The 13,558-nt window shown below is 38.2% G+C and overlaps 1 protein-coding gene across 1 annotated transcript in view; it reads right to left on the bottom strand.

The window, feature by feature from the left end:
* Positions 1–13,558, bottom strand: part of CCDC170 (coiled-coil domain containing 170) — a 62,606-nt gene that overhangs the window by 12,315 nt on the left and 36,733 nt on the right. The window contains exon 7 of the mRNA XM_009281414.2: positions 6,034–6,351. Coding sequence (XP_009279689.2) covers positions 6,034–6,351 — 318 coding nt within the window. The remainder of the gene's footprint in view (positions 1–6,033; positions 6,352–13,558) is intronic.

Raw genomic sequence — 13,558 nt, 5'->3', positions numbered from 1 at the left:
ATGAAAAGGATTTTAAGTTGTAAACTCCTTATAAATAAAATGCTTGAAAGCATCTGATTACATTACTGCCAAATACTGAAAGACAGTTCTATCCAAAAAGTTGCTTGCTTCCCTCTTTCCCTCTCTCCTCTTCTTACTGTGCTATAATTATTTGGTTACATAATTGATTATGTTGCATTTGTAACTCAGTGTTCAGACACTCATCTCCAAGCAGTCTCTCCATTTTAGGCATCTGTTTGCCTCCTGTTAATAAAGTGAACAATAAGCACACAAAACTCCCATTAATTTTAATGGCACGGAAAGGTTTCCAACTTAGACTGCAATTAAATACAACCAGTAGTTTGCACCCAACCCACCTAAAAAATGCAGAGAAATTACTGCTGCTCGTACAGTGGTAGAAAACACTAAACAATAAAAAAACCTGCAAGAACCCACACACACATTTTATGCTTTTCTGCATCACATATCACTCAGCGGGGGGGGAAGCTTTCAGTAACTTGTGCCCACAGAGACGCGCTGCTGCCGGAGAACCCAGAGCCCCTTTATCAGGCTGCAAAGCGGCTCTGGGCGCAGCCCAGCCGCATGGGGCTTTTACAGGCTTCAAAGGGCCAGAAACATGAGAAGGTGAGGGATCATACCATAGAAGGTGAGACCACAAAACCGCCAAGCTGTCAGCTTATCTTCCAGAGCATCCTGGAGTAACCATCATCCTTGGCTTAGGGACAATCAACAATTTAGGGATTTCCTAAAATAGAGTTGCACCCTTATTACCCACCCATGCCTGTATCCAGCGACTTACAAAGGCTGCGCTTTTGGTCCTGCAGTTCCAACCTCCCCAATTTCCTTTGCCAATGACTCGTGCAGCTTGATCAGCCAGCCTGCAAAAAAACACTCCCTGCTTTTTGTTTTAATGTGGCTACCAGATAATTTCAAAGACCTTTTATTTCTTGTGTTACAAGAAGTTGCAAATACTCATTTCCAGGGGCAGCTCCTACCTTGGGGACAGCGGGGTTCATCCCTGCTGCAACTAAATAACCCTCAGTAAAATCTTCCTGAAGTTTATCCTTCTCTTGCGCTAAGCTTTTATTTTTTCTTGTGCTAAGAGGGCACGTACAAACACCAGGCCCAGCCCCACAGCACACCAGAACATAAAGTTGGCTACAGCTGTGCAGTCATTAGGGCATTTCCCTCAACAGCCCAAAAGTCACAGAGACAGGCACATGGTGGACTTAGGATGAGTGCAAAAAAGCAGTGTGTAGGATGAAGTTACAAAGTCCTTCACATCACGGTGGCAATTTTTTTTCCTCTTTCCCAAAATAACAACTAAATATTCTCATCATCTTAGTATTATCTTGACAATCAATAAGCTATACTGTTCTGGTTTGGTGTTTAAGATGTTATCTTAAACTTCCACTCTTTTATATGTACCTATATATGCACAAACATGTGTGCACCTAGTACAAATTTTTTTTTGGCTCTCTACCAGCTGAAAAGCATTAGAGCTGCCACATCTCTTATCATGGTACTTACAACTTGTATTTTGCTTTACTGTATTGCACTCACCATCCTAAGCAGAAAAATTCTTGTCTGTTGACTCTTTCCTTGCATGGAAGCCTCTAGACACTCTCATGGCCCTTCCCAGTACTTTTTGAAGACCCTTTTTTTGAATGAAATTATCATAACTGTGTGTGCTACTCAGAATGCAGCAGCCATGGATTTATACAGTGGCATAATTATGCTTTTAATTTTCTTCTCAACTTTTTTCCTAATAATTTCTCACATTCTAGTTGGTTGGGGTTTTCTTGGTCAGCCCTAAGTCAGTACGTATATTACTCTGCTTTTATCAACGTTTAATTTAATTTCCCAGATTATTTTCCACTCAATTATTTTGTTTGGAAGGGTAAAGTGGATAAATCCCTAAAACTAAATATGCATTTATGACATTGCCATAAAAATCATTAAGAAACGAGAACAACAGGAGATTTTAATGGGAGCAGTAGTAGAGCCTAATCAATTTTGGCATTTAAGAGTCTGTATATCAATATGCAATGACAAAACCTGATAAAATTAAGACAATCCACAATCAGATCAGCTGTTCGTATCTCAGGTCAGATGGGTAGGTAGTCAAGAGAAACAGTTTTGGCCATATGAATTTAATTTGCTGCAAAAGACATGCAACAAAACTTGTCAACAGAAAGGACCTGAACCCAGAGACCCTGTACCAGGGCTGAGCTCTGTGTGAACTGAGAACATTTGCTCGCCATCAACTCCAGGTGCCCGTGAACCCCTCTGGTATATTGCAAATAATAAATGACAAAAACATCCAAGAGCTGTCCAAACATATTCAGATGATACACATCTTACTATAACTGCTGAAGAGATCATTAGGACACCGATTCAAAGCAGTTTCTTAATCCTGCAATAGAATACCTGTCACTGGACATTGTCAAAGTATATGCCGATTTTTTTCAAATGAAATTACAATTTTTGCTAATGTTAATGCTAAGGGCTAGTATACAGACTATGACTAACTCAGATGCCCTTCAAGATACCAAAATCACCATAATTAGGAGACAATCTTCAAGACCATTTCAGATTTCACAGAAAATCTGACTATAGCAGTTTCAGAGGAAGCCTGACTATAGCAGTTGCAGTAATTTTCTCACAGGCCTTTTAAAATTTAAACTTTTCACAGCTCTGTTTGACAGATGCATGTGCAGAGGTAAGCCAGACATAGCTGACCGGGCTTGGATGTAAAGATGAACATTTTGCCAGTTCATCTATTGTATACAATCCTATACACAAAACTCCCAGAGGAGCTGCAGTGATGATTTAAAAATGAAAAACCAAAACCTGTTTAGAGAAGGCATCAAAACACTCAAACAGGGAGAGTCCTCTTTCTCCCAGATTCTTGCACCGTCTTTTCCTCATCCCACTAATCTAGTTTGCAAAGGCAAGTTGCTTGCAGCAATGTCCTGACAGAAATGAAGCAATCTTTACTCAGGGAAAGGAAAGACCTAATTGTAATCCTCCTCCGCATTATACATTAGCGCATTCATTAGCACATTTTCAATTTCCAGCAGCAAGGCACTTGACTGCTGGATTCATACCTAGCTGTCCTGGCATTGCTGCTGGATTGCAGCCACAAAGGGGCTGTTTTGAAACAAGCTAGCTTGGGCAGCAGCAACAGTACAGGCTAATTTACCCTGCCAAGAAGTTTAATGACTCATGTTTGTGGGTCTTTTACTTAAGACCGGACAGTTTACTGAAAGGTCTATAAGAAATCCTACCTGAAAACAATTAACCTTTTTCTTGATTGACTGATAGTATAGCATACCTATCCTAACACTGATGTTATATCCAAATCCTGGAAAGAAATCCACCCAGAGATGCAACAGGAATCTGATTGACACATATATACCAACATGTATATTCCTTACAAATGGAGCCTTAGAAAATGTTTTTTTTTAATTCTGATTTGCAGAAAGAAAAGCAGTTCACTGTAAAACAACTTTTTGATGATAAAGTCAATGTTCTATTAGAAACAGATTCATAGGTGAATAATACTGGCATTTTAGCTTAGTTATTTCAAAGCCCCTAATCTTAACGTAGAAACTCTTCTGAGAATAGATGCTGGCACTGCTTTAGAATCATAGTTCACTTTGGGGCAATGCAAATAAATTTTTCCAAATGAGTCATAGCAGTAAAACACAAAAGCTTCATCACTTAACATATTTAGCAAATACAATGATCCACAAAACTTCTTCATTCAACTACAATGACCAAACTCACCATGCAATATTAAATTTAAAGCTAATATTTATGGTTCAGGAAACCGAGCCACAAATTTTTTTTTAGAAAGGACTAGCATTTTGGGGGAGTATTGCTAGAAGTATAGCAGGCAATTGCTGTATTTGCTGGCAGAGGCAGAATGCTACGCTAGACATACCTGACATAGCCCCTCTACTATATAAAAATAAACGAACAAAAGCTGGCAACTAAGACCAGCATCTTAGTTCCAAAGCACAGATTTAGACAGCAGCAGATTGGATCTGATAGCTGCTCTGTCTTAGTAACAAAGGCTTCCTTTTAGCACATATATTTAATTTTGATAGCAATTATACTGAAAACCAAATCTGTCACCATCCTCAGACACCCCACCCCCCCCAAAAAAAAGGGAGTTATTTTCCATTGCAAAAGTCAACAGGTCTTGGGTGGGGGGAGGAAGGGGGAGAGAGAGAGGTTAGAGCATAGCACACAAATAAATGGATTTTAACACTGTTATGGAAAACTACCTCTTTTTCCGAACATCAGTTTCTTTACCTCTTAAATAAGAATAATCACAGCTGTTTAGAAAAAGAATAGTTGATTATTGTATATTTTACAGTAGTTCTCTGTAACAGAACATGACTTCTCCAAGCAACGCTGTTACTTGGACAACCAGTCACATTCCTCTCAAGCAGCTGGAAAAGTTCCTATCTGCAACAAAATGAAGACTGAGTTTGAATCCTCCCCAATACTACCAGTCTGCAGGACGATCAAGTGGGCAACCCAGCATGTAAAGCTAATATTTAGGAATAAAATCAGGAACAATAAGAACTAAGTAGCATTCACTATGCATGTACTGTAGCATATCCACAAAGAGACTAACAGCTGCTCAATGTAGTATGCAAATGGACTTAGCCGCAATTGAATCTTACAAAAGCAGCAGGTCACCTGAAAGCATTCCCAGGAGTAAACCCTTTTTACTCAATAGCTACCAGTCAACTTAAATTTCCCTTTCTCAGCAGTTCTCAAAATAATCAACAACTCAACAGAGTGTACTGTATGCCAAAACACCAAATAGTACAAACACACATGCACATAAAATTCTCATTAGATTTCAATTTGAAAGCATTTTGCTTATGGAAGCAAGACTCCATGACATATAGCAAAACTGTAAAGAGCTTCTACATTAAAAAGTTGCTGCCACGCTTCCACTTCAGTGGATCACTTTCAAATGTTAATAATTTTCACAAAGCTTGTTTTCACTGAAATTTGGCACACTGACTCTCAAACTAAGGTATAGGGGAGCTGTTTTGTATTTTTTAACAAAATTTTTAATCAAAATGCACAGGGATATTTTCAAGAGCTATTTCCAATCTTGAACAGAATACAAAAACAGTTGCTAACATAAAAAACTATCACATCAGCAGAGGATGCTAGAATCTTAAAATCTGGCAAGGACACATAAGTTGTTTTTCAGTGGTTCAGTGAAAACAGCTTTTGATTTAGTGTGTGACTTTTAATTAAATAATAGTCCTCACTGACAAAATTAATACATGCCCATGTAAGCAAGTGAGAAACTTCAGTGCAGTGTGGGGATACTGACATTGGTCAGACTGTATTATGATTCACCTTCCTCCTGAGCTGTCCCTTCTCTACCTGTACATGCAGACACACCTTTGCGAACACTACCAGCCAAAACCCCTCAAGCCAGAGCACTGGAATACCCAGCTGCCTTCCTATTGCCTTTCTCCTGGATGGTGAACAGTTACGGTTTCAACAATGTTCAACTGTAAGTGTAAAAATACTTTTTTCTTTTTAGGTGCAGGTTTTGAGGATTGGAGGGAAAGAAGTTGCCTGGGGCAACTCATCAATTATGTCTGCTTTGAGAAACAGGTCAGTCTTTGAAGTCACTACTGTAGCAGCAAATCCATACTTGTTCACATGTTCCACTAAATCATAGTGACCACGCAGCCACTTTTGATGTCCGTTAAGTGGCACTGAAACCAAATTTCAATGTCTTAACTGAAAGACCATTCCATGTCTTTTCTTGTTAACAGCATCTATTATTAATTTCATTCCTGACCTCTTACTACTTAATAAAACATAGATGCTTTTCACTTATTATCTCAAATCAGTAGACAACAAAATTAAAAGTTTCTGTAATTTCAAAACCTAAGCAGAAGGAAACAACACTCTAACAGATGAATAAAATGAAAAAGGATCCAAACAGAATAAATACATACATTGGGCGAGCTGCTGACTTACTATTTCTTTACTCTCCTCTTTGCAATTTATTTCTTGGATCCTCTCCAAAATGGCCTTCTTGGAAGGTTTAACTATTGCAGATCCACCGCTGAGCAGGGTAGCAATTTGTTCTTTAAAAGCCACTAAAGAGCTCTGAGCAGTCCTGGCCTCTTCTCTGCTGCTCTTCAAGCTTCCATCCAGCTCACTGGAAGATTTCTTCAGATTGTGCAGTTCCCACTTTGAGGCGTCCAAAGCTTTCTGGTTAGCAGCCAGTTTATCTTGGAGGTTTCTGATCTCCATCTCCAAACTCTGTCTCCCTATTATAGCGCTGTCAAGATCCTAAAATACATGAAAGATTAAACCAGGTTTTTAAAATTTGTTATAACGCCTCCACACACAAAGCAGGGAATAACTCAGAAGCAGGTACTGCAGATAGAGAAATTAGGACCCATATTGCTCATATGGGCTCAACATCAGGGCTTCATAGAACTCCCACTGAAACTGATGAAAGCCCAAAGCCTGCTGTAATCACACTACAGACTAATCTCTTCCAGTGGCCTGCAAGAAGTAATACATGAATAAAATTTGCAGGTAAACAAAAACCAATTTTTTATTGTAAAACTATTGCTATCTTATTTATTCATTCAGAGAATATGACTTAGAAAACAAACAGTGAACGAGATGTAACACAAATAAAGCCAAAGTACTACACCTTGGAGGGGAAAGAACAGAATAGAATATTTCAGTTGGAAGGGATCAACAATGATCATCTAGTCCAACTCCCTGACCAATTCAGGGCTGACCAAAAGAACACACACAAACTCTTTGAATGTAGTGTTAAGAGCAGAATTAGAGGTGATCTCTGAGATCAGCTTACCTGAATGTGACAAAAATTCCTGAGATTATTTATACACAGAAATGGGGAGAGAGGCGCCAAACAAAAAAATATGATGACGTTAAGACAGCATAAAGAAGGTGCAAATGCTCAAATACCAATTTCACCTCAAAGAAGAAATCCTTAGACTGTGAAACACTCAGAAAAATTTTCAATAAGGGAATTATTCTGAGCTATGTCATCTTCTGAAGAAAGCAAAATCCCCATTACCATAAGGTCAAATTTGCCTGAGGAATAGAAGAAAGTCAATGAAGAGCTGTGTGTCCTTCCACAGAGCCTACAACTGCCCCCATCTGCTGATCAGCTGGGCTGTCGGTGTGCAGAAGCATGACTGGGGAAAGACTAATGGGACAGTGGTTCTATCTAGTATCCTTGTAACTTTTTTTTTTCCCTTCTTTTTTTAAGAAGTCGGTCCCTTGCATTTCAGAAGTAATACACTCAAAGACAATGTCATCTTCGGTAGGGAGACAGGGTACTGTAAGATAAGGCTACCTGGTGAATAGCCCATAGGATTTACTGTTCAGGATTATCCTCAGACCTTTGGCATCTTGTCATGGTTCTCTTTCAGCCCCTGACACCCCTGATCCTTTCCTTCTAAGCTCAGAGCTTTTAAAAGTTATTTTCCCTTTACCTTCTGATGAATCAAGACTCGGTTTGGAAAGAAGAAAAAATAGCCAGTACATATATTTCTATCTCAGTTGTATATAAAATATTGACCCAGCAGGGCAGAGCAGACAGACAGAACTGTGTATCCTGACCCATGACGCAAAAGCAAATGATGATAGAAAAATGAAAGAAAAACAACCCATCTAAACATAAAGAAAAAATCATCTCTCTCATTCAGTCAGCTTGTGAACCTCTTTCCTTTCCCCACAATACCAATATTAAGAGTGCTTACACATTCATATACAAGAATAAAATCTGCAGTGAAACCAGCTAAAAGTATAGCAAAGACTAAGTCTTCATTCCTCAGGGTATTATCTGATTGATAGGAACAATCAGATGGGAAGGAATATTACTTCACACAAGACACAAAATTGTGCCAGAGGATGGCATGTTTATAGACAGTGATTTAATTTCTCTGGAAGTTTCAGTTGTTTAGGAGAGGCTCAGTAAGTGGATTGATATGAACTAAGATTGCGTACACTGGAGTTAAAGAATTGTTCCCGGAACAGCTGTGAATATTGTCACCACTCGGGGGGTCTCTCAGGGTCTATGTGTGCTTGCTGTGTAGCACAGTAAGTCATTTGTATTAATGGAATACATACCAATCAAGTAGTAAACCTGGGAGTATTTATGTAGCTCAGCAGTGAGGATGGACAAAAAAGGAGTTTGGAAGGCACCCTTGGAAATAAGATACAAACATACAATACTAAAAATACTAAAATTTTAAAATAGCTTCAGAATGCAAACATGCAAACACATAAATGAAAACAAACCAAAACAAACCCTGTCATTTAGGAAATTATTTGTTACTAGCCCTTTCTAAAGTAATTGTAGAACTCTTCTGGAAAAAATGTTGGCATGATTCCTTGCCATTTTCTCTTTTTTATTCTAAATACATGCTATTAATAGAAAATTCCCACCTGTGCTCAGAATTACATTTATGGTAATTACAGCAAAGAATAAAGAGTGGTTTATTTCAATTACAGTTTTCAGCAGTGTGTATTTTTCCTTTCAGAAAGGCAGTGCAAAAGTAGTTTGCCAGTACCAGGGAGCTTACCTAATTACAATCTTGTTTCAAATTGTGAACATCTGCAAACAAAAACAGTTGAATCAAAAGATTAAGGTATAAAATAAGGAACTGCAAGCCTGTTGATGCCTAAACATTTAAATAGTAAAACCCAAACCCCAAGCAATTTACACAGTGAAAAGCTGTAAAACAAAAAAACATTAAAATTCTGAACAATCCCCCTTGAAACCTCTCTTGGATGGAGAGCATTTACACTGACTAGCTTCAGCAAGGTCAGCCTGAACGCTGAACAGTATCCGGAAATTTAGGGACTGTGACACGTAAAGGTGGTATCCCAACTAGAAGCAAACTCCTAAGAGCCTAAGTGATCAGTGCAGGTGGATAAAACAATTTCCACCACAGAAGACTGAAAGGATGGAACCGCAACAGCTCGCGTTTTCTCTTTGGCTCCTCAACATTTATGGTTAATGTCCCATGGCTCTGAATTATATGAAGGTTTCGGTATGCAGCTTGTAGGGTCAAAAAAAGTTACCCAACACTGACACACAACAAACTTTGAAAACAGGAATAATTATGGAAATTGATGTTCAAAGAAAACAGAATTAGACATTAGGTGGATTTACCCAGGGCAGACCATGTCAATGACTGGTTGTTAGACACAAGAGATGTGGCAGATCTACCATGGCCGCGCTCACCTGCGGACGTAGAAAGCAGCACCAAAGGTTCTTCAGCTATCCAAGACCGGAGCAAAAGGGCTCATACAGCACAGTGCTGTACTTAAAGTTACCCACTCAGGCTGGACGCAGCTACCCACACTCACCCACCGGCACCCTACCTGCACTAGACTAGAGGAGATGTTAGAGTACCCAGACCATTGCACAAGACACTGGCAAGGCCTCCCTCATGAGAAATCGTGTTCAATATTAGGTCAGCTGCGTTCACAGAAAATGCGTTCAAGCTGTAACAGGTGGGGAAAATTACTTCTGTCTTTTAAGCAGAGAAAGAGAGGGACTCTATTTAGGAACAGCTAAAAGCTGTATTTAACACTGCAAAACAAAATGAGGGAGATATGATCACATTAAAGAGGCAGACAAATGAAAGAGAGGAAACGAAGGGATAAGATCTTTTAAGTAATAATACATATCCTCACGCTGTTGATCTCAATATCTACAATGCATTTTTTTTAATGCTGTGATAACTCTTCCTTAATATACTGTATTCTTTCCTGTTTCTCAAGATTTCAACTAGCATGTCCTATACACAAATAAGTTGTGTTGGTCTGTCATTTCAACCAATAATCATTTTTTAAAAAGTGGATACTAGTCAAATTAGTCACTAGTTCTGAGGCAGTTTTAAGTGTCAGATTACATACTATAACTAATAATTAATCTATTTCAACTTTGAATTTCTTTAGAATGCCTGAGTGAACACTACCTACTCCAAAGTGATTCAGGTGTTCAAACTCAGTTTTCCAGAGCTCTGAATTACCTCCTCTCTAGTTCTTCCTTCCTAAAGGGAAAGAAAAAACCAACCAAACAAAAAACACAAACAAACACCAGCACAACGAGTTCTTCCTTCCTAAAGGGAAAGAAAAAAACAACCAAACAAAAAACAAAAACAAACACACACCAGCACAACAGAATCAGATTCAGAGAAAACACAACAGGTCCACATCCCAAAAGCGCTGTAGCATTTTATTATGGTTTTAAGTAAGCACAAATTTAATTGCTCATTTACCTAACCATACACTGCAAAAATGAAAATCTTTACTTTCATCTAATCCAATAGATTAAAACAGGCTGTGAAAATGTTTTTTTCTCTAATTATTTTGCATGTATGACATTACAGAAGTATGCCACACCCTATTAAAAAAAGCCACTATTGTGGCTTTGCAAATGAGGTTATGATAATACTGATTTTTATCTCCAGCACCAGCGTTCATCGTAACTTCTAAAGAAAAAAAAAATAGCAAAGAAGGTACAAAACCTCTCTTTTTTGGCTCTAGGAATGGCTTTGTTCAATTTTAAACTGCTGAGCAAATTTATTTTTATTTACATGAATTTTTACAATCTGTGGGCTTCCAATACTAAAAAGTATCCAACCACAATTTCATATCCATTTACATGTTAGAATCAAGCTCAGGTGCTTGCAAGTTTGGCAATGTTTAGTTTCAGAAACTCTGCAAAGGTCTTCCCACAAAACACCTGCAGAAGAGAGGATGGCATGAAGGCTTCCCTTTCCACTGAGCCTTCTGAAGAGCTGTGAAGCTTTAATTAATAATCTTTCAGGAACCAACAGCATTCATTTCTGTCTTTCACTGTTCCTACACACGGAGTAGCTCCTAAAACAATTTTTCACTGGAAAGGAAACTGAATCATCACTTGCTGTTCAGGTTAAAATGGAGAGGTTTCCCCACAGTCTGCACATAGACCACAGCCGCCTAATCACACAGTCTGTACTACCCAGCAGCCCTGTGGACAAACTACGTGGACATACTGCTCCTGAACCCCATTAATTATCTCAGCCATGGCTAAAGCAATGGGCAGCTGCACCAAAGATGTTAGAGGAACTCATTCTCTCTTGATTCAGTGTAAACTGTTGTAAAGTTTTTCGTAGAACAGGTTATCAACTAGGCAAGCCTCTATAGCTCTTCCTTAATTACAATGATATTTAAGTTCTGTTATTAAAATACGTTGTATCGATTGTGCACATGCATGCAATTTTTTAAAATGTCAAACAAAATTATAATTTTCACAGAAACACTGTAAGAGAAATTACTCTTCTGAAAGCTATTTTTGTACTTGATATCAGCTTTGCACCTAACACATTCTAGGGGAATCTCAAGCCCACTTAAACTGGTGACAAAAGTTTCACTGGCTTCTGTGGAGTCAAGATCCCACTGTTTGTTTATAGAACAAAAGAAAAGAAATTCAAAGGCACTTTTAGTAACAGTGACATTGTTACGCTTACTGTAAAGACACTGGCTTTTTTCTCAGATTTAAAAATAATTAGGACTTTAAAATATAGCAAGTTCAATCCGGAACTGCTTGATTTCCTTAAATAATAAGTTTGTATTTTAATTAACTATGTTTTCATACAATCAATTGATTTGGATAAATTTATACTGATTAGATGCTACTTAGATAAATTTTATTCATTAATAACAATACAAGTCAGTATTGAGAAGAGCATTTTCATGGTTAATTTTGCATCACTAGTACATGCAGATATATTTGTATTAATTAAAATTGCTTGACTGGATTCCAAATACGTTCCTTAAAAACATTGCATGGTGCACATCTTTGCAAAACAGATGCCTAACACTTCAGAGGGAAACACAAATATTTCCAGGTTTAATCATTAGCGAAGATGTGAAACAGAACAAGCCAGTTTACTAGTTCTTGTGGTTCATCAACGGCAATGCTGTACAAAAGGCAAATTCATCTGGAAGAATATATGCATCTTCTTCTATACCTTAAATAAATACCATAGGGGAATTTATTAAATACGAGAAAGAAACTTGATTAGAGCAAATAAGACATTTTATAAAGACCTACAGACATTCTCAAAGAATGTTTTGTTTCTGTAATTATGATTACCATAATCAATAATCACTGTCTGGACATACAGAAAGAAAGAACAGGTATTCTGATTCTCAGTCTAGAAATCTGGGCAGCATTTAAAAGTTATTTTCCATCAAATGCAAATTTGACATCCAGCACTGCCAGAATAAAGGTATGCACCATTAATTTACAGAATTCCAGAAGTAAGCTCTTGCAATATTTGGTCAGAAACGTGAGAAGTTCAAAATTCTAAAAGAAAAGCAGTACATTACAACAAAAACAGCTTGATGGCTTGCTATTGTTACTTATATTACTTTTGGGATTATATTAGTTTCTGTTGTTTGCTGTGTGATATTGTGATGCAGCAAGGCTAAGAGAGGAATAGATAAAGATTATCATTCACTTGCTAATGCTGCTCAAATGAAAACCAGCTAACTGCAAGAATTAATCAAGTATCAAATATACTAAAGAACATTCTGAATTACTCTCACATATTAACCTTATAACCTGCTAAAGTATTGCTTGAAGGTAACCAACGTGGCTTTCATTTTCTTCATCAAGAATTTCAGAATCTACAATCTGTTTAACTGATCATTAGATAGCCGCCGCCTCCTCCTGGAATATACAGAAAGGCACCTGGTCAAGAGAGGGAGTTCAGAGAAATCCCAAGGAGCAGAAGTGAACAACTACCTAGCAAGAAAAACTGGCAATGATTCAGAGAGGTGGCAGGGAACACTGCCGTGGCCAAGGCTTGCTGGAAAAGACTGACAGAATGCTGCGATGGCCTCTATATGCTTAGGAAGACTTTTGAGAGAAAACTGGGGAAAACGGGCCACCATCTCACTCTGTAATACAGATGATGGTCAATATGTTTGGCCCTGGGAGCTTCAGGCAAACAGAGGCAAGAGTCACTTGTACTCAGTCTGTGCTGGGTAAACTCTGTTACAGGCAACTCCATTAAAGCTCAGAAAACAGTCCAGGAACACGCCGCCGTGTGTGTGTGTCTTCTGGCACAGGAACAGTATGGATTTCTGCTTTTCACCTTCACAGCGAAACACGTCACAACATGTGCAACTCTCTTCATGTGCATATTTAAACTGCGCAAAGTACATAACAAAGTCAAACCAGCTTTATACCACTGATGCCCTTCCTGTAACCTAGTAAGACACCCATCAGGGGAACAGGGGATGCCATACATCCTCCTTTACATATGTGGATTTAAAGCATTTCTTGTTTTTTTACTTATTTTTTCAATACTGACTTTCTTAATATGCTTTTGTGAACACAAAACCTTCTCAACAGATTTACTCAGTATCTGCAAATTTAAGTAGCATTGAAACAGCACTGGAGGAATCTGCAGCCTCTAGATAAGCTCTGATGGCACACACTTCATTT

This window comes from Aptenodytes forsteri, unplaced genomic scaffold, assembly GCF_000699145.1.
Source record: "Aptenodytes forsteri isolate BGI_AS27 unplaced genomic scaffold, ASM69914v1 Scaffold82, whole genome shotgun sequence".
Classification (NCBI taxonomy): domain Eukaryota; kingdom Metazoa; phylum Chordata; class Aves; order Sphenisciformes; family Spheniscidae; genus Aptenodytes; species Aptenodytes forsteri.
This window is presented reverse-complemented; position numbering and strand designations above follow the sequence as displayed.